The 23,055-nt window shown below is 33.8% G+C and overlaps 1 protein-coding gene across 4 annotated transcripts in view; it reads left to right on the top strand.

Moving 5' to 3' along the window:
* The window catches only part of CDH8 (cadherin 8), a 140,523-nt gene that overhangs the window by 100,307 nt on the left and 17,161 nt on the right, over positions 1–23,055 (top strand). The window contains exons 10-12 of one of the 4 annotated variants that reach the window (XM_048958774.1): positions 7,568–7,689; positions 13,806–13,923; positions 21,889–22,013. In XM_048958774.1, coding sequence (XP_048814731.1) covers positions 7,568–7,689; positions 13,806–13,923; positions 21,889–21,983 — 335 coding nt within the window. In that variant the 3' untranslated portion in view covers positions 21,984–22,013. Of the gene's footprint in view, positions 1–7,567; positions 7,690–13,805; positions 13,924–13,946; positions 16,978–21,888; positions 22,014–23,055 lie in introns of those variants that run through there. The other 3 variants (XM_048958773.1, XM_048958778.1, XM_048958775.1) reach the window with 3 other exon arrangements.

Here is a 23,055-nt window from a genome sequence, read left to right as displayed (position 1 = left end):
AATTTACGCGTTACACTGCCTCAGAAGTTCTGAAATCTTAATTAGTTTGTGGTTGTGGTGATTTATAAGAAGCAAAGATCTAGCAGCATTTCCATTGTGCTGTTGCTATTGGAAGCTAAAGGTAGCAGATAGATGTGGTTTCCTGTTGTCTGACTCTTTTGTCCTTACTGGTAGATGCCAAAAGGATGAAGGAAAATAACTTTTCAGAAGCCTATAGCGGGCTCTGCCTTCTGTTACAATTATGGGCCTGTGAAACTGTAAAATTGTCCTACTAGCAGATGCATCCAGAGATCACAGTTGTGGTTAGTTTTGCTGTTGCTTATTCTTGAAGTAACTTATAATGTTAAACAAACTTGATTTTTCTTTTATTTACATTGCTTTTGAAGAAAAAAAAAAAAAAAAAAAGATGTAACTTCAAACATTTCTAGCTTGCTTTTCTTTATGGCTTGCAAGTCCACTATTAATGGTTGTTAAGCCTTAGACCATACTTTTAATTTCTGTACTCCTTAACAGTTCACCACTTACATATGTAACACAGTTAGTTTACTGAAAGTGGCGTAATTGCAATCTGCAGGTTGGCTTGCATTCTCAACAGAAAAAATAATTTTCAACAATGCAATACTGTATCGGAAATACAGATTGTTTTCTGCCAACATTTGTTTCAGCATGGTTTCTGGATAGATGTGTGGGTGGAAGGATGTTAGCAGTGTACTTTTTTGGTTTTTTTCCTAAGGATTTATTTAGGATCTGTGAATAAAACAGCATTGTTTTCATTGTCAAATAGCTGACGTGACTGTAGCAGCTTCAAATATAACCCGCTCAAGCAGCTATACTAATAATTTATTTTGAATTATGTATTTGTTTACTCATATTGATGTGTCACATATATCTTGATTATGTGTCACTGTGAATATAAAGCTCACTGTGGTCAAAATTAGATATGCAGAAGTACAGTCTCTAAGGACATACTGTTTGCAAGCAAAGCTTCTGACAAGAGACAAGTACCCGTAATTGGTACTCAAATATTGAAAAGGTGCTACAGTTCCTGATTAGGATGCCCCTTCTAAATCTTTTTTCAAGCCTTACCCCATCTCTTTGTTCCCCCAAATTTAATAACTGCCCTTCTCTCCTAGTGCTTCTCCAATGCAGTCACTTGTAATGCAGTATGTAGATTACATGTAATGAGACTCATGTTACCTAGTACATCTACTATTTACTTTGTCTACTTCATTACAAAGTCTGAGAAAAAATAGAGGTGATTTTTCACTGGATTTTTTGAAACACAAGTATGGTGATTTAAGGGAGGTCACCATTCAATGTGATTTATAATAACCTGAAATTTGAATTTCTGGGTTGTTGGATATGCTGGAGAGTTGCATAGGCTTGACATTTGCCTCCAGCTCTTAGGTGAATACAATATAGTTTTGTATCAGTTGTTTACTTCAGCTCCTTTAAGGACAAAACTATAGCTCACCATGGCCTCTCTTCTCTGACACACTGCAGCAGCAGAGAACTTTTCCTCTCTTAACTTGCATGGTTAAATTTAAACAAAGCGATGTTTTTTGATTTCCTCTTATAGCTAGAGTTCTGGTAGAAGAAACCTTCTTCACAGCTGTAAACTACATTTGAGTGTTCTTTTGCTGTTCTAAGCTAGTTTTGCCTTCCCAAGGCTCTTTTATCTATCTCGTACATTCAAAGAAGACAATGCCATTCATACACACCAATCAAAATATGGAACTTCTACAAAAAATTACGAATATTTCCCAGTTTTGCAAACGGATCTTTCAATTTACTGAGGATCAGAGGTAATTATGGAGTAACTATGTGTTAGGCTGCTGAATAACTGCACAGCTTAATGAATATGAAAAATAACAAAGAGGTTGCATTTGAATATCAAATTATAGCCTACCTCCAGTTATGCAAAATGGGAGCTAACCGTTTCCATCAATACATATTGTGTCTATATGAAAATAATATACGAATATTTTAAAAAGCGTTCTTTGATACAGAGGATACAGTTTCATAAATTTTTGAATTTAACAAAGTACCCAGTTGAGGTCCTAGTTTTAATTTAAATTGTATTTGAATTTTAAATCTTGTATTATTTAACATTTAGGAAATAGGTAATGTAATGTAATATAAGGAAATGCAATTAAACATAAGGACTGGATTAAGCATCCAGAGTAGAAGAGAGCTGATTAACCTCAGCAGAAGTGAAATCAGGCCTTGAAGTGAAAGGGAGAAACAAATACAAATGCAGTCAGTTTGAGTTATTTGGCTACTACAATAGTAAGCAGAGAACTCAGCGCTGGGTTAGGTGAGTGTCACAAATAAGAAAATGATCTGTTTGGTCTTTTTGCAGACGTTTCATTTTTCTGCAAATTCATGGTAACTGCTTCAAATTTTCTATTCTTTATGGGCTGTATTAAATAATTTTTGTCTTACATGAAAAAAAAAAAAGCCCACAGAAAATGAAAGTGAAGACTTTGTCTGAACAAGGCCTGAATAATATGAATTTCTGTAAGTAACATTTTCTGTCATTGCTTTTGCATCTATCACAGAAATTTTACTCTTTGTTTTTGTGTTAGCAGCAAGCCTAAAGAGTAATATGGCCTTTTATCCCAGATCATACATCTATGTATTGATTAAAATAGGTAGGTGGCCTATCTTAGTCAGTCTTTACAGATGGAGCTACTGAGATCTGGAAACCTTTTAAGTATATATTTAGTTTTGAAGTCATTTACTTGAAAATATGCTCTGTCCTCAGTTTCCCCTTCTCCTTGTCCTGTCCAGGATATGCAGTCAAAATACACTTCTCACATGTTCGCTGGGCGGCCATCGTTGTTGTGAGAACATGCATTTTCTAATTATTTTTCATGGCACAGAGGTAGAAAAGTGAACAAGAACGAAAGAGATAGAGGTGTTGAGCAAGTCCTTGGTGAAACTTGCAACAGTTCATCAGTGCTGAAATAGAAGCAGTATTTAATGTAGCTTTGTTCTTAATTTATTCTTTGTTTCTTCTGGAGACCATAAGAAATAAACTGAGGGATCAATTGAAAGATGGCAAAACTTTTGAAAGCCATTGTTATTTTTCTTCCAAAGAATGACTTATGGAAAATCTGATAAATATGTTTCACATCTTTTTCTTCCTCCCTCCCTCCTACACACTTGTACATGCAGAGATTCACCACAATCTGTCCCAGTGAGCTGAAATAAATATAAATTGAAGATTAATTTTGAGGAAGAGCTTGTTTCTTGTCTCAGCTTCATACAGAGAAGCCATTCTACTATGCATTGATGTGATCTATGCACATACGGATATTCAACAACTCTCAGTATTTTCTTGTTTTTAAAAATTTAAGAATGTTTTGTGAGGTTTGAAATCTTCATGGAGACCCATTTGTTTGTCTGTTTTATGGTTTGAAGGTTACATTTTATCCTAATTGAGAAATAGCTTATGGTCCGTTCTTTTTAAAAGAAGTAATGCCAATTACTGTTGTTTTTTTCCTGACAATTTCAGAGTCTGTTTCAGGCAGTCAATCTCTTTTGAATCAGATCATTATGCAACACTTCAGACAAATGAGCACAGCTTTTACTGCAATATGTGATTTCTACAGTTAAACATCAACACAAATAAAATTTCTGTTTTACAGTATCATCTCTGCTTCTCAGGATACTTGAAGTTAGACTTGCCAGTTTCATATGGCAAAAGAATTGTAGAAGCAGTATTACAGAGATAAAGGGTTGCACAAAGAAAGCAACAACTTAAAAACATAAAGGGAAGATAAGTTTGTCCTGCATTTAGACTGCCTTACTAATGTCATTGGATAAAACTTTGATAAAGGCTTGGGGAATAGAACAGTTAAAATACAACTTAATAAGTTTGAAGTATGAGAGATATAAAGCAAGTGCTGTTGTTTTTATTAAGTCAGTGATTCAGATTTTGTTTTGATTTCTCTGTTAGAACTAGGACTTCTAATTTAAAATATTATTAGAGTAGAAATTTCACTGAATCAGAGAAGCATGAAATAACCATTTCCAAGACCATATGATGATGATAATATCAATAAAATACGTATTATTCTGCAAGAGTCTACTTCTATACAGGTACTTAATTTTACTTAAAATGCAAGACAGTTTATGACTTTTTAAAGAGAACCTTGATGTGATTTTGGGTGCTTTAATTAAATGAGAGAAAAGTGGACAAAACTGGATTTCTTTTTGTTAAATAAATGATAAACTTACATTATTTTGGCAGACAATAATTCTGTTTCTTAGTGAGCACTGCTTTTTAAAACCAGTGACTATCAAGTAGAGATATGCTTAATATTTTCAGATATTTCATCACAATGTTCTAAACTTTCAAACCAAGCTTTTGCTTCTCAGGTGACAGTCCCAGTGATGCACTTGTTTTGCAAGACCAAAGGTAGGTGTCTAAGTTGTGCATCACCATAAATACAGCTGATGAAATCTTTACAAATTCAGTTAGTTTGTTAACAGATAATGACTATCTTTATACTTTTTGCAACTTCAGTAACCAGTCTTACAATCTACCTGAAAAATGAATGATTTAGTCTAATTCTAATTCTGATGACTTTGTGGCTCAATGGAAAAGCAAGCAAACAAACAAGATAGTAAATTTAAAAAAATATTTGAAATTTAATTTTGTCATTATTTTAGAGTATAACTGACTATTCACAAATAAGGAACATTACTGATCAGTGTGAAGACAAGCTGTATACGATGGCAAGGATCTAGCATTCTCTTCATTCACTGCTGGGAGTATGTAGGGATATACTTCACATAACGGGTTTCCAACCTTTTTGCTTGCCTGGGCCACAAATGAGTGAAGGGGAATTGTCTTCAGCTGCAGTATAGTGGATATGTATTTTTTTCCGTATATTTTTTATTAAAACATAAAGAAAAGAGAGCAGCAAAACCATAAAACTAGAGGGATATTTGACCTTGCTTTAGTGAAACTAATCAAGTTTGCTGTAGTGGAATTGGTTGAAATTCTTAGTGAGCTCTCAAAGTGTTTTACTGCTTCGAACTTTGCAGTCATTTTAAGTTTGAAAACACTGGTGAAACCATTTTGTCTTGTCAGTGCTTGGTACTTACTTGCCATAATATGTATACATGGGCTGTTTTTTATTTACTGTGATCCTTATTTAATTATTAATTATTTTTCATTTAGCATGAAGTGAATAATTATTGAAAACGTTACAATGTCAAAATAATGTTATGTATTCAGTGTGGTGGGCAGTACAAGCAGTAGATAAGATTTTCCTCTCTTCCTCAGCAATAAACTTCATCATAGTCACCAGAACCCTAATAGGTAGTGGATATCCCCTTGTTCAGACATTTCCAAACCAGTTGGGTCTCACTTGTGTTTAGTAAATTAATTTTTTTAATGAATTCTCATCAAGTTTCTAATTATAATATCTTTAAATTTAGTGTTTGTATTTCTGATGAAAGACAAACATTTTGGGGGCAGTCATAAGAGACATGAATAATTTCTTTAGAAGCTTATCTAATTAATTACATTTCTCTGTAATGTCTTTAAAATTTGAACTGCCATCATTTCTTTAATTTAGATAAAAGCAAATCTTTAGTGTTCAAATATGACACTAGTGCTTAGAATTCTGATAAGCTAGAGATTTTATAGTCTGTATTTTTATCAAGATTTTAAAAAGAGTTTTATATTTTCAGTTTCTTGATTTTCATATTAGTGTTTATTTGATGACATGTATGTTCACTTCACCTGTTAATAAAGAAAATCATATCACGTGAAACTGACATAAATATTACTATTACAGTATTTTGATAGGGATTTCTTTTTCTTCTGTGACACATCTCTTTCTAAATTAAAACTTGTGAGTCCTATGACTAGAAAGCATTTAAAATTTGATGCCTTGTAATCTTCCATATCCTACATGGATAGAATTTGTGTATTTCCATCTATCTAGAAAATATATAGGCCTTATTTGTAGCACAAGTATATTTAGTGATAATGTGATTTTATTTTTTGAAATAGAGAATTTTATATTATTTAAAATTAATGTTATTAGAGATATTGAAATTTACACAAATTTAGATTTATCAGTGAAACCTCAAAATAATGTCTTGTTTTAACATACAAGGAAAAAAAGAATGCAAGACATAGGATATGCTTAGGTTACAGTACAGTTAACTTGAATCAAAATCACAAAAAAATACACACTGTGGTTTCTTCCTTTACTCACCTCTACAAATTGTAGAGCTGCTACAAGTCACATCACTAGCCTCCAGCCCACTGGCATAGCCTAACTAGTTCTATTTTTTGACACTTCTTTTTACAGTTCTATTGAGTATAAATCAATAGTTTTTGTCTTGCCCCCAGAATTAACGCTGTCTTCTCCTAAGCTATTTCTGCACTGCCAGAGACTAGAACCCAAATGGACTGCTAAGTTATCACAGCTGTGCATACATTAACAGCTTGACTTGATGCAGGAGCTTTCTTGCCTGCGGTAACAATTCAGGCAAAAGCGTATAGTTAAATAAAAAGTCCAACCTACAGTTTAATTTGCAGTATGCAATTATTAGAATTCTTGATGACGCAACCAAGATATTGTGTTTGTAAAATAATATTAGGAAGAGATGGATTTTGAAACTAGGATTGGATTACTTGTAAATGTATGCATGTCCTATAGAACATTTCTTGAGTCCTCAGATCAGCTGATCACCTGAGTTTATAAGGAATTCATGTATTTGCTTTTTGAAGAAAAATCATAAAATTTAAAATATTTATTAATAATCCCTTAGAATGATTATGCTGAACTGGAGGAAAGACAGTAGGATGTGACTGTGAAATTTATTCAAAGTGGAATGTGAACTGTTGCTTTAGCTTTTCTTTCCTTACAGCTTAATAAGATTATTCTACTCTGCAATGAAAAAAAATTCTTTACGCAAAATAGCTTTACACTACAAATTATGAGACTTTACTTCAGCAAAGAAAGAAGTTCACAGGTCATATTCTTGGATAGCTGTAGATGAATCAGAACTTATCCAAAGTACAATCTAGTTTTACCTATGTCAATCTGCAGTTTCTTTTTCACTGTGTGTTTTCACATTAATAGTATTTATAATGGAGAAATAATAGATGTGCAGTCTGAACAACTAATAGAGTAAAGCATTCTGTGCTCTGTGAAAGATAAACAAAGAAATAAATCTATGTTGTTTACAGCCTTTCCTTTTTCCATGTATAATGGACTTTATCAATAAAACAATACAAACTTCATCAAAGAAAAATCTTACCAATTTAGTCCAAGAAAGGTCTTCATGGAGATAATCTCCAACAAATACTGTTTGCAGTAGGGATGTATTTATTCTTTTCAGCCACAAGATACTGGCCATCCTTCTTTATCTCATGCTCCAACTACAAGTCACATCATTACAGATCAGTTACAGCATTACAGATAAGACAACTCAATTAAGGAAGGAAAGAAAGAACATGGTTTCTAGTTAAGAATTTATATATAAAACCCAAATAAAATATACTTACCTTTTATGCTATGATTTCTTTTCTTAGGGAACCACAGTCAAGTGTCCCGGGTGCCTGTTACTATCAAAGTTCTTGATGTAAATGACAACGCTCCTGAATTTGCATCAGAGCATGAAGCCTTTTTATGTGAGAATGGGAAGCCTGGACAAGTAAATATCTCCATGTTTTTTATGCTGTGTAATTTAGAGTGTTAGAATGGGGTGCAGTTTCTCCCTGTTGTTTTATCTTTAATCCAAAAATATGTGCCTATTTGTTCATGGTAACTGTTAACATTCCTTTAAGATGTATCTATAATCATATTCCCTGGTATGTCTCCTTATATATGAACATATGTGTTTTTGAAATATAGATTTTTAAGGTGAAGTTGGTATCTTGAAACAATATCCAGAAAAAATGCTGAGTGTCTGTAAGCTTCCCATGTTTCCAGTATTCTTGATGGAGCTCATTCCTTCATAAATTCATGTACTTTAATAGCTAAAAGTGTAATCCAGCCTGAATCTCAGGGAATGAACTGGATTGCTGCTTGTCCCATATATAATTTAGGAGTAATGCTTAAAACAATCAAACCATTTTCCCTTGCCTATGTCTCCGTCTATCTAATTCTTACTCACTTTTCCAAGATAATTGGGAAGAAAAAAGAAATCAAGAAAGCCAAACAGAGTTTGATGGAAAGTCAAGTGATTTGTAACTGAGTTTAAAGTATCTAAAGAGGGACAGAGTGTTGGAGAACTTGAGTTTGAGATTTTCCTTATATCTCAGAGGAGAAAAAGAAAACTGATTTAGCAGGTTATTTCCTTCATAATTTGATGAAATTAGAGTGCTAGCAGAGAAATGTATACAACACCCTACAAGGTGAAATATGCCTAGCTAGACTTCAAAAGTGAAGTTTAACCTGTGTAGCCTTTTTCAAAGGAAATCAAGCAGATTTCTTAAAAGGCATTTATTTTGTAGACAAGTGCACAGAGTTAGGGAAGAATGTATCATATGCCAAATAAACTGCAAGATAAAAATTCAAGAAAATATTCAAACTTAGAAAGTAAAGCAGCATAATAAAGATTTAACTTTTGTCCATCTTGAGGAACGCAGCATGTTACAGCAATTTGCTGTTTTGAAACTTTCTAATTTATTTCTGGCTTGTGACATTTTATTTAAATAAACAGCAGCTGACAGCATGACACTAGACTTGTTAATCCAACTATTCCTGTGTCTCATGTGGGTGTTAGGCATTGAATTCACTATTTTCCAAAGTAGGTTACCTGACAATAGAGTTAGAAATGATTTTCTTTTACTAGTACTAAATGACAACTCCATTGTAGTACATGACAATCTACCTCTACCAAGGCTGGATTGTTACTGTTGATTTAACTTTCTAGCACCTCTATTTGTTTAATAAAAAGATGTCAAACGTGTGTCACTTAAGAAATAAGAATGCTTTCTACCCACTGAAAAGATTGGAATGTGCCCTTATGGGCAGACATTTCTCAGGAAACAGTTATGTTACTGTTGGTACTGAAGCTCCTCTAGCTCAGTGGGTTTCTGTTTAGCTCAGGTGGATTTCAGAGGCTGAATAGTTATGTTTTGTATGCTATCCTAAATTGCTATGAGTATACTTCTTTAATTTTTTTAATCCAGAACTTGGTAAGCTTCCTTCAACTCAGAAATTCAGCTGCATAGTGTATTCTGAATATATTTATCAGCCTTCAGATGGCTTAAAAAACTTGAAAAACCTTCCCAACATTTTCGCTTTGTAATAAAACCAAATTTTTATTTGAAAAATAAAAGATGATTGGGAGTAAGCTCATAAAAGAGGCTTTTGTTTAAGCACTTATGGACAACTTGTGTTAAGAAATATGTTCAACTTACCATATACCTCTTATGCTCTCATTCTGATGGCAGATGTCTGTTGAGCATGAATTCTTTTGTGAACCTTATAGGTGGTTTTTCAGTATTTGGCTGACAGCATGGATGAGGTGACACCAATTCTGCAATTCAATGTTTTAAACAAACAAAATTACGAGAACATTAAGCATGCACCAGTCCCAAGTAATCAAGGTTAGATTCTGAATTTGTCATTTAAAATTTATTTGCTCCTGTAAAGGGTTTAGTATCTGCACCACTGGATTAGTTTTTCTCCTGCTTAGTATTTTATATTCAAATTCTCTCTATATTCATATAGGAATAAATCCTATTAATCAGTCAAGTTGTAGAATTCCAAAAACGAAGTATGTCTCGACTACAAAATGTCAGTAGAAATACCTTTTCACACAGGAGCAAAAGCCTAATTTGGATAGTTCTCCAAAGTTTAAACTGAAATATTACAGGTACAGGAAAGGCACAATCAAGTTTTGATATTTCAATATATTTACATTTATAAAATTAAATATAACTTTAAATCGTATTTGAATCAACATAAAGGAATTATATCCAAACCTTTTATGGAACCCTATTTGCAGCCCCTACGTGTGTTGACTGAACCATCCAGTTCAGTTTCTTGAGTGTTCTGGTTTGGGTTCTGATATAATTGCAAGTGGCAAGTGCAGCTGCTGATGATGTGACAGAATGTATTAAAAACTGTTGACATATAATGTTACCAGATGTGTGTGCTTTGTTTTATCCTACCTGTAATGGTAGTATTGCCAGTAGGAGATGACGAGGGGTGAAGTGGAAGTGGGGGGGAGGAGATGTGTTCTTCTGTTCTCATGTGCTCCTTGCACATTTTTGCACACAAAGGAAAGTTGTCATGTTTTCTGTCGGTCTCAGGAAAAAAGACTTGAACATAATGTTACAATACTTCCAATTTAGCAATAAAGCAGCTCATAATTCTCCCTTTATTACGTTTTTCACACAAGTCACTAACTCAAGCCAGAACATTCATGGTTTTGCTGGTTCCTCCTGCACAGTAAAGTGCCGTTTCCTGAAAACTAAGGTACAAGAATTTCAACCACTTCAATTGCATAGGCAGTGATGTACCAGAGTGCAAACCTGTGTGTAAACTAGAGCAGTATAAAACAGAATACAATTCTCTCTCAGCCTCTGTCAATTTTATTTAGTTCTTCTAATCTATTTTATTAGATTGGCTTTTTCTAATGTTAGAAATTGTCAGATAGATCATTGTAGATCCTTGTAGAGGGTTGGCTCTACGTGCAAAGTAAAGTATAAATGCTATCATAAGTCTACTGCTCATAGTATTATGGACCTGCAAAGTAATTAAAAATAATCAAGTACAATACTGTCACTTCAGAAGTATTTTCAGAGTTGGAAGAACAATGTACTAATTATTAGGAAATATTCAATCTGCTGAGCTGCATCACAAGGAAGGACTTTTAAACAGTACCATATATAACAGTCACACGTAGGTAATATTTATAATGCATTGATAACACTGGTGATAACTTTGTTTTTCTACTTATCCTTCTGCATCATTCATTCTCATTATACAGGTAATCTTTTTATAGGTATTATTTCACAGTGACTTTGTAGAAATGCAACACAAATTTGCAGACTATAATGATGAGTTGTCCTAGGGGATCATTTAACTATTATTTTCAATCCTGAGTTGCTTGTTGAGCAAAATATGCTCATTTACTGTTTTCCCAGTAAGTATATGTACAGAATCAAATATATACATGAATTTTTAATACAACATCAAAGTTGAAATTTTATATGGGATAATTTCAGAAATGTCAAGATTGAACAGCTAAAGAGATATAAACTTCCAGTCCAGTTCTTAGAGATAAGCAATGCAAAAATCTGTTCTCATTTGGTTACTATTGATCGTTTTTATTATAGGAACACGCATTTGTTCTGTATGCTATTACATGTAAAAAAAAAAAGCAATCTACCATGTTATGAACAACAAGTCAAGAGTTGGAGTATTACTTAAATAATATTTCATTAAATGATTACACAGCAGTGACCAATAAATCATGCTCATCAGCATACTAGAATGTAGTCATGAGTACCACTGGACTTTACTCACGTCCTTTTTTTTTTTTTTTTTTTTTAAAACCCTCATGTTAATGCAAGCACACACAAAAATAAGGTTGCTATGGGAACACTAACTCTTAATTCCTTTATGTGTGCATGTAACCCAACAACTGTAGTATTTCACTAAGCTTGTCTTTTGCACTTGATGTTATGTGCATTTTTAGAGAACAAATGATTTGGTAAACAGTGAGAGGAACTGTTGGAAAAATTGAGGGATATCTCTTTTTCCTGTAACAATATACACTTATATAAACACACATATATATATATATTCAGATTCTATTTCTTGAAAATTTCCAGTCTAGAATAATGCAAGAAAGAATTAACACTGATGTAAACAGTGAAGATTAAATTGCAAAAGCATTGGAAAAACTGTGCCTATTAAGTGCACTTCACTGTGCCATTTTCCTTTTTCCTTTATGCTGCCACATTCTAGCAGTGTTTGAGAACTTGAATGATTCTAAAACATACATGTCTAAAAACTACCTGTTTGAAATTTCATTCCAGACTGTACTTACCTAAGATGCAGAATTTGTGGTACCTAGTCTCAACCTGGAGACAGACTCACATAGCTATTTCAGTACCATATGTGTCTGCAAGGAGCAAGCTGAGAATGTTCCACACCTGTAAATGGAGTGTCTGCGTATAGTTTTTCAGCCAGTTACATTTTATCACACTCTAGGTGAAATCCTAGCTCTCTAGTACTCATTATGCAGTTATTAAATTGGAGACCTGCTTCCTTAACCAAAAGCTTGATTTTTTTTTTTTCCCCAGTATCTTCTAATACATGCATTTGAAGTCATGACAATCAAAGGTTTAAACTTGGCAGATAGATTTAACCCTCCCCCCCACCCCCCAAAAAAAGGGTATTTAAGCCATCGACATTTTTTTCCAATACTTTTTTGATCATAAGTCTGCCCTGTCCAGAATGTAATATTTGGCAAGGAAGGAATTCACTGCTTGGATTTTTTCCTAGAACATCCTACACATTATGAATCCTTATATCAGAACCTGCTCAAATATTTTTACATACATAATATTAAATATTTATGTTTTGATGCTGGTCCTTGTGTTTGTCTAGTAAGATTTTGTGCTTTCTTTGAGACTTGAAGAACATAGAAGACAAAGTGTGATACTGAGTGCTATCTTATATGTAACATACATGTTGAATAGTCATAATTCTAGCATGTTTTATTGAAGCTTTGAAGATCTGAAGTATGTTAATTTGTTTACATTTTTTGTTCTAATCTTTAAAAATGAAATTTGTACTGTTTTGTAATTTGAAATTAATTGTCCAAGAAATTATTGGTAAACGGCTTCAGTCGTTACAGAAATAAATACGCAAGAAAGAAATGTTGTTAAACTCAACAAACATGTCAAAATTCAATAATTCTCATTAAATGTCTAATAAACCCCTTCTAGCATGAACTAACCACCACTGAAATTCATGTCTGAACACTGGATATAGATTCATAGTTTTCTTTGTTTCTACTCCAATAGAAAATCACATGGAATGAAAAGCAACTGCATTATTGTATTAAAATATATATATCAAAACACTTTAGTGATTATTTTAAAATGTTTTTTCATCCCTTCTTTTTCCATACAGCCTTGTATGATTTGAAGATGATCAACTGCAGTATCATTCTGAGTAGTGCTGGAGGTGAACAATGTCAGTGATGCTGTAGATAGTTGAGGTACATACACTGCAGATGCTGTGGTTGATCATATAAATCGTACAAGGTACTTCATACAGAGTTATTCAAAGGTATTGAGCCTATCCAAACTTGTTCCTATTCTAACTTTAGTATCCTGCATTATTCTGGGAATCACATGCTGACAATAATATTAAAAAAAAAAAAAAAATCCACCTGCATTCCTAGTATAGTAATAGTTGAGGTTTCATTAAAATTAAGGAAAAAAAATCCTATTTTCTTCTAAATTCCAAATACAGTGTTTCTGAAACACTCTGTCTCTTCTTTATTAATGAATAATAATTTATTACTTGCCTAAACTTCAGCAGTCTCAGCTGCCCCCTTTTATGTACCCATCTCTCCTTATTCTCAACCTCCTTTTTCCAAAAACAATGTAATGGGCTAGATCTACTCTCCATTTTCCAAATGTTTAATCCAACACCTTTAACAACCTAGCAGGCTTATACATTTGCAGTTTTAGCCTGTTGTGTAAAGAAGCAAGGATATGTCCTACAGAATGAATTGTTCTTTGCAATACTGTATGTTTATTGAGTGTGAATTTATGAAACTATTTTTTGTTATAGGTAATTCAGATTATCAGTGCTGTTGACAAAGATGATCCTAAAAATGGGCATTATTTCTTGTATAGTCTTCTTCCTGAAATGGTCAACAATCCAAATTTTACTATCAAGAAAAATGAAGGTAAATATAAAATATATGTTTTATATACCTGAATAACTGTTTTGAATTATTTGACTGACTTCAAGTTTATTTACCAGTTTGTTCCTTGGGCAGTATCAGTGTAGGTATTATATTGAGTGGTACCTTAATTACATCTTTTACACCATTCCTGGTATCTTTAGTGTGGATAAAAAGAAGGTATAATGTATGCAAAATTAAGATCCAGCAAACAGCTCATTGTTTTAAATAAGATTTTAAAGAATCAACTGTATTTGTAGTAAGTTGAAATTCCAGAGATAAACTCTAAAATGAAAATCTGAAACTGTTGATAAATATCATCAAATGGTCTTACAGGGATGTAGATGGGAGAATAAATGGAAATATCTATTAAATCCCACAAAAGAAACACATTTTAAGCCTGTTCATTGTCTGCATAAGGGTTCCAGAGTATTTCAGTTGAGCATTTTTACTAGAAAGAGGAATTTGCTAAGTCATCAAAGCCCAGAAAGGCACTTTGTATCATTGTGCTTTAGAGCTCTTCTGAAAGGGCATGATATCATTTTGTAGTACTACAGAAGTGGAATTTCATGCACAATTGAAAAAATACCCATTTAATATTGTTAAACAGCAGCATTAGACTGATCCTTTTTTTTTGACACGCATACTTAAAGGTCATATGAGAAAGAGCTGGGAATGATCACAAGAATGTTACAAACAGTGCTTTATGTATTTGTACTTAAGTGAATATTCAAAAAAGTTCTTCCATTTTGGATTTTTGTTTTGTTTTAAAATGAATGTTACCCAGTTGGGAATTTTAGTTAAGTTCACTCTATTATTTCTCTTATTTGCAAGGACAGTGGAGGAAATCCTTGTTATAATATGTATTTATGCAGCATATGTGCACAGGTGTAAGAGTAATGTATTCAATGTCAAATAAAAAGAAACTGTTGCTTTCATTTTTATTATTCTAGCCCTTCCAACGAAGAAGAATGATGGCATCCTTTTTAAATGCTACTGTAAAAACCTAAATTCTTAAAAATGTTTAAATATATACAGATTTTTTTTTCCTTTCATTAGATGTTTTCTCTTGCAGCATTCACTATGTATATCTCTACTTATACCTGTACTTCACGTGGGAAATGTCTCAATGTTTTCTGCATTTACTGAAGATTAAAAATTCTCTTCAAAATCCATTTCATAATCATCAGTAGTGTAACATAAATTGAATTAAGCATCGTGAATGTTAGGTGGCTTGCTTTGCATAAAATCAACAAAGGTCTTAGCATTTCTCATCATGTTTAAATACTTAGCTCCCATAACTAATTAGCTTTGTCCTTCCAATCTGCTACATATTTAAGACTGACTCTTACTTCTCGTCACAGTGCACCTGACCTGAGTAGGAGTGAGGAACCTTTCTGTACAGCATTCTAAAAAAATAAGTCCAGTTTTATTGCCACATCACTACTCAGTTTTGCACTGATACATTTTAATGCATTTTAATTGGTTAAATATGTAAATAATTTTATAACTACCACCTGAAATCTCTCAAAAGTAAAAGTCCACTTCAAGAGACTTTTCTGATTTAATCTTTCATTATCCATTAATAAAATTTCCTCTACTCATACCACCCTTTTCTATCAAGATCACTCAGCAAGTGATTCAGTCCATGGCTGATGCTAGAACATGATCTCCCACAAGAATCAGGTATTCCTGTTAAATCCAAATCAGAGTGTAATTTGGTTGAAGTGAGGTTTCTTGTCATTTAAATATAATAAATCTCTAATAAATTATTTAGTTATGCCACTTAAAGACTGAACTTGGTCATATCTTTGTATTGCATATATCTGCCAGATAAGCATGAGCAATTATTTGTATTGAAAAAGTCCACTGTGCCTTTAAAAAAAAAAAAAAAGAAAACTGAAGTGACAAGTCAAAATTCTCCTTATTCATACTAACGCATGTATGGGCTGTCCAAAAGCCAGTTTGCTTTGTAAGGAAATGCCTATAACAAAACCTGTTCTGATTTCTGAAGAATTTTCTTTCTGAGGATTAGATCAGTGCACAAGCTGCTTAGGTTTGGAACTGAAAAACATTTCCTCATGCTGGTGGGCAAATTTCTTCACATCTTCCTCTGACATCACAGCTTTGCCTTCCTCCCCTTTTCTTGGCCTCCCGGTGGATTTCTTCAAGGCAGTAGAGAGTACCATGATGGCTGCTGAAGAAATGCTATCTTCTTCTGGATCTTACAGATTAATTCCATTATGTCAGGAAATCTAATACAGAAATACCATTTTTTATTTGCCAGCATTAATGATTTTTTAAATTTATTTAAATTGTTTTTCAAGTTTTGCCTTCCTACAAAATTCTCTCCAGAGCAGAGGTAAACAAAAACACCCCTGAAGAGCTTTTCTGAAATGGTATTACCCTTTTGGATTCTTACTTTGTGTTTCTGTTGTTATTGTTGTTGTTTTGTGGCATTTGGCAATTACTTCTGTACTTCATGAAATAATGACATTATTTATCTGATGGCATTAGTATGCAAACTATGCAATCTGGCTTCTTCTGTGGGAAGAAGACTAATGCTCTGTTTCCATCCTTCATACAGAAGAATATTTAAGAGAAATATATTTTGGAATTTTATTCTGCTATTTGGGCCATAACCACAACAATTAATTCATTTAATTTGTTGCCTATGGGATAATTCTGTTGTTAAATCTTTCCAGATTGCCCCAAGGCAAATTCACAAGATACTTCAGTAATTAACTGTGCTGCCCAATTATGCTACAAATATTCTGGTAACTACTTTGTCATTAACAAATATGTTTACTGGCATGACAAAATGGTGTATCTTCATCAGAAACAAAAATTTTAAAAAATTAAAAAAAAAAAAACCACCAAACATTTATCTAAAATTATTTTATAGAAATTACCCCATGATTGTAGTAGAATCTGTTCCTTTAATTGATATACTGGCATACTTTCTTTGTTTCCACTGTTAAACTTGCATATTTACAATCTCTTCTGTGTAGACAGGATGTCCTAAAAGAACCGTAGAGGCTGTAGTGCCTTTCCGAAGTAAGTAATGTAAAAATGTAAGTTTAACTGTCATCGTACATCTCATCAAATGTCTGTACATCATCTCTCAGCTGTGTTTATTTCTCATAGCTCCTGATCTGTTCTTCCTGTTCTTTTTCCAGCTCAAATGTCTATTATAGTTTTTCTTAGGTTTTGTGCCATGTCTAAATAGGCAGCTACTAATATGGAATCAATTGATCCTACTTACTGTCTCAAACTGGTTTGCAAGGAACGATGCTCGTTTATGTTGCCAGATGCATAAAATTCAGGCCCATCAGGAGATAAATAATGAAATTGTGGTAAAAATGTAAGAAGTTAATACAACAGGAGAAGTCATGTAATACTATCTGTGTTAATGCAGGTGACTAAACCTGTGAGTCTGTGCCATATCAATGCCTTGACTGCGTGCTCAGACAGTGATCATTTACTTTTCACTTGTCTTTGGGCTGGGCCAGTATGTAGAAGCAAAAGTGTGAAAAATGAGAGTAAGTGCTTTGTGTAGTGCTTCTGACAAAATTCAAACCAGCAAGAACCTAAAACTTCACACTGAAATATCTGATGTTTAGACAGAATTGATATACTCTAGCAATGTGTCGTTGAATCCATAGCTGAATGTAATTAACCCTTCTGAAAAGCTGTAGGAGCACAATGAATAACAAAAAAACTGATGGGAATTCAGATGACTGTTAAGTATTTTGTACGGTCATGGCATCAGAAAATTGAAATGAGGCCTCTAGAAATGGAATTAGCATTTGTTGGCATTGCTTTTTTTTAAGGTGAGTAATCTTCACAAAGTGTAACCTAAAACCTAATGCCAGTAGATGGATTGTCTCCTGCATTCCAAACAATATGCTTACAGCACTACCTGTTGTCAGCATTCACTTCCTACTATTTTTATGGTTTCTTTAGTTTGTTCAAGTGAGAACAGAATTTTGTGCTAAAAGCTTCTCCACAGATGTAAACATTTTGATATGCTGCCAATGCAATTTTTCTTTCAAAAGCTAGCAAATACATCTTTGCCGTAAAGTGACTTCAAGTTTTTCCCAAAAGGTGTTTCCATTGCATTTCCATTTTTCTCATTCCAAATTCTGTTTCCTAATGGAATAAACTCTGAATCAAATGTTCTACGGTGCCTTTGATGCGCAGCTCTTCTGACAAAAGTAATGATGCATCACAACTGTATAAATGTGGTATTATGTACCTAAAACTAGGACTCATATGGGCAGCAGTAACCACAGGGTTTTGGGGAACATGGGCAGACCTTACCCTTATGAACCACCTTAATGGCATGCATTTGTATTCCTGCAAAACTTCAGTAGCTTTGTAAGTAATCAGCCTGTCCTCTAACTAGAATACTCAATGTGTGTCTGGAGATTTGAGCTCTGAATTTCGGCCAATTTGATTTTTGGGAGTAAAAATGAAAATGGTTGTTAGTTTGCCTTTTAAGTATTATTATTATTTTTTATTGAAGTATTATATATACTTCAGTGATTAATTGTTTTGTTGATTCTCTGTATCGAACTTTAATCTCAACCATGCATAGTCTATAATACTTAGGATATCTATAAAAGCTCCAAGAATATTCATGTTTAAATGTCCATTTCTTTTGTGCTTACCATCCAGCAAGTCTAATCTGTCATTTGATCTGTGGTGTCTTGAAAGTAGTAGGTAAAATGTCACTCACTTAAAAGGAAATAACGTAATAGCATAATAACTTCAGTCACTAACAGGCTTGCATGCATTTCTATAATATTGCACATCTTACTCAAAATTTGCTATTTCTCGTCACCTCTTTGCTACTGATAAAAAAATGTTTCTAAACTGTTCAGAAATAGCCAGAAACATGATATATGCAACCATTCTTTTTGATATTCTAAATAATAATAATAAAAAAAACAGATTAGTTTTTGACACTCTTCTATATCACTGTGTTTTTAATATAATGAAACCAAGAATTTTTCCACATCTTTTCCTGAAAATATTTTTAGCAACGTCTGTCAAATGCATATTTGGAGGGCAAATCTTTTGTTCCCACGAGAGTAACTCATGCTAAATGAGTTTCTTTCCCTGCCTTTCGCATTTCTTCATAAGTCTCTCTGCCATTGTCTCAGCTAGAGCTAAAGTGCCTTCTGTGGTTTTGATTGACTTTTCTTTCCAAATATGTACCTCAGAGCTAAGAGGTGGCACCACTACTTCGTTGTCCTCCTTCCACTTTGCCCAATTTCAAAGTTAACCCACTGACCTCTGGTACAAATTGCCTTAGCAAAGACATCATTAAACCCATCATTTCTTGATGGATGTACAGTGAGCATCTGGAATAACAACACCCATATGGTCCCTTGGATATTAGCTGTAAATCCTCTCTTTTTTTACAGTTTCATGCAATTTTTCATGAGCTTCAGGAAACTTCATGGCCCAGCTGCCATCCGTGCCAGAGGATGTTTCATGATGGCAGTTCTCCAGGGAAAGCACATGCTTATACATTTCTGATGTATATAATTATCATCATCATTTTTTATACATAAATATCCGGACTTTCAAAGTATGATTCTAAAATGTGCCAAATTACGTTCTTGTTGTTTTCTTGAAAAGTAAAATTAATAATTAGTGCTATTTCTTACAAACTGTTTTTCTATCAGTATTAGGGGCATGGAATTGCATTTTAAAAGGCCATAGCTAAAATTATAAAGGAATGTGTTGCATAATCTGAGGTACGATATTGATCAACCTCTCCCTTAACGGATGTAGTTTTGTCAATGGAAATCACAGGGAACACTTGCATAGCCATTGTAAAGTAGTAGAGTTAAAAATAAATTATGCCTATGTGTTAACAAACAACAAGTACAAACTGCTCTATAATCTGGCATTTCTGTTCCAGGTCTGCCATTCACAGACACAGGTCATGTTTCTTCCAGGAGTTGCTCATAGAGTAAAAATTGATATTATAAATATCATACTATCAATTTTTCCCTCAGCAGCATGGTATTAAAACCAGAGCTGTGTAAATAGCAAAGTTTAACATTTATATAAATAGAGGTTAAGAGATTATTTCTATTTTTAGGAGCAGTATAGTTAATGATGCACTGATTAATATCAAATTATTAAAATACTTCTATTTTAATTTGGTTGAAAGTTTTTATAAGCACTTTAATTTGTTTTATTATAAATGATATATTACAGAATTTAGAAGATGAAGGTACAAGGATGATGTTGATGTTTTTCTGAGTACAAAGGGCTCAGTTTTACCCAAACAAAAAATATAATAGATAGTGAAGTTCCATGAAACATTTTAGTTTTGTCAACTCAGAATACTCTGATGTGAAATTGTATTTCTGAAAGCTCTTATGTACATTTTGGATACATAATTAACTTTCTGATTAAAAAGTAAAAATGTGACTTATTGGCTCCAACCACCATGTTCTATGGATGATCTACTAGTTAGATTGCACTCCAGGATCCAAGCACCTTTCATAGAAAAATGTCTCAAATCTTTCTTGGTCTACATACTGGAAAGCAGGTAATAATTGTAATCCAGTGGTGTGGTGGTAAGAAAACACTGTGCTACCTTACCTCCTTCACAACTGCAGCAGGCAGACAGAGATCCTGGCTTGACAGGAAAGGACAGATTCTAGCTTCCAATCCGTTAATTTCATGAAGTGATATTCAGCCAGTGCAAATACTTTTCCTAGGCAGTTGTTGTGCCTTAGGTGGTAAGATTTGGATCCCTAGAATAATTTGTTTTTACAACAGAGGAAATGCAGTTCCATATTTCTAAACTTTAGATTCCTTCATTCTTAGTTGGCCATATTGAAACTGATTTGGATCAGAAAATACATTAAGTCATTCTTTGTAGGAAAAGTAATAATTTTCTTGTATACATATCTGACAGAATTCTAAGTTGTAATGTCAACTTGTAAAGTAGTAGACTAAGTTTAATGACTGAAAGAGATGAGCCCTTTCTGCTAATGATAAGGCGATAAGTGAAACAAGGTGGATTTCAGTACTAGAAGTCTTTAAAGTGTTCTAAAATGCTAGAGGAGAGCAGAATTTTGAGTTAATTGTAATATTACCCTGGGACCCCAATGCATTCCAGTAGCACTCAGAAGTTCTGTCTTCCCAGATAGTGAATGCATTTCCATTACCATTGTACGATTTCATATTCCTGTTGAAGTACTGTACTCAACTCCTTTCAACTATACTGTTTTGCAGTCCTAGCAAGGTTGTGTTTTCCATGGTGGAGCACTATTAGTCCCATCTAGTCTAAGAATGCCAGTGAAAATATTCTCAGTATATATCTTTCATAGCTAATAGCTTTCTGCTTCCTTTTCCCTTTCTTTCTTTACTATCATCACTATTGACTGTGTTCTGTTGTTCTCTGATGTTCTGTTTTCCCTTGATGTTGAATATCAATTGAGTGCTATTTGAAACAACTTTGCTGGCATAGAAGGATGTGATGTTATGTTCTGAAGTGAAGATTCCGTTAATGTGGATGGGAAACCAGCATTTTTCTACTCCAGTTCTTTTCGTGCCACTTCCTCCACTGACACCTGCTTCTGCTGTCTTTCCCATCTTTCTTCTTGCATGCAGATCACTGCTCTTTCTGGATTCCCGTCTAATTAGAAGCATAGAGCAGGTGAAGACTAAGTGCAGTTCCTCTGCAAACATACTTTTCAGCCTTATCCAGATGGTTTTCACATTCTTACAATGGTTATGTGCTTTCACCACTTTGATAAAAAGCTAAAAAAGAGGTGAACTCTTCTTGGTGCACATAGCTACTCTAGCTGAATGTGTATGTCAGAAAAATAGGATCAGCTCCTCAAAGGCTAACTCAGCTACCAGCTTCCTCCACGCTTTGACCATTCTGCCTATTCTGTCCATCTGAAACCTTATTCACTCCTCTCCTGTATTCAGGATGCAGGGCTCCAGACAGACAGATTCCCTCTCTCCTCCGCCCTAAGCCAGAAGTGATCCACCAAGTCTTCATTCGACTGGAAAGGCCAACCTGATGAATGAACCAGCAAGGAGGGGGCCATCTGGTAAGCCAATTGTCCACTTTTAGGCATCTTTAGGCTCTTCCTCAGCTCTTCTGTGTTCCCCAGCACATCTGTACTTTCACAGTATTGTTGCTGGCAATGCAATTCTTTTGGAGCAGTTCTGTTCCTAATGCTGTTTAACTTTTCAGTGCTGTTTTAGTTTATCTCTGTGATGACAACTTCTTTCCAACCCTCACAAATGTAAACTTTTCTACAACTAGAGAAGAGTTATATGTACAGAGTGGAAAGTAAAACTCATTTCCACAGCATCATATTCTTGCAACAAAAGCATTTTTTATCCTATGAATCAATCATTTAGGTAGATATTTTGGTACATTTGTGTAAACATGACCCAGCTCAAGCAGCAGAAAATGTGATGAAACACAAGATAATAGTGTATATATGCCGTATACCGTTACATATACATCACCAAAGAGACTTTTACTTCACGTATTTGTATTTTATTAATTGTGCTGCTACTTACATAATGCTGCAAAGGCATCAGTTATGTTTCATCTTTTAAATCAAACTAATTAAGAACCAGATGTAAACTGAATGAAAAAGATCTGAGGTCAGTGTTGTGCACCATATGTATGACAGTGCTTACTCATGATGAAGAGATGGATTGGACAGCTGTGAATTTTCCTGCTGTAGGAGTTTCATCATGCCCAGAAGGTGTCACGTACTTCTCTTTTTTGAGCTTATTTCTTTAATTTCACAACAAAAGTAAAGGGAGGTAAGCAATGCTGACATTACTTTTAAAAAAAAGCAAGTAAGTGATAAGAGGTTACAGAAAAAAAGAAAAGATTTTGGTCAGATAATTAACACAAAAATAAAAGTATTTTAGTAGTGATTATGTAGAACATGGATGAAAGAAATAATAGAGGTACAAATAAAATCTTCAGTATGACAATTTCAGCAACATAGTGGAGAAAATAATAGTAATAATAGAGTGTCTCGAGACTGCAGTACTTAGCAGAAAGTCCTTGTCCTTACTGACCACAAAACATCTAAGCTAAGAGTTATCAAGACAACAGCAGGATTC

This window comes from Lagopus muta, chromosome 12 (assembly GCF_023343835.1).
Source record: "Lagopus muta isolate bLagMut1 chromosome 12, bLagMut1 primary, whole genome shotgun sequence".
Classification (NCBI taxonomy): domain Eukaryota; kingdom Metazoa; phylum Chordata; class Aves; order Galliformes; family Phasianidae; genus Lagopus; species Lagopus muta.
This window is presented reverse-complemented; position numbering and strand designations above follow the sequence as displayed.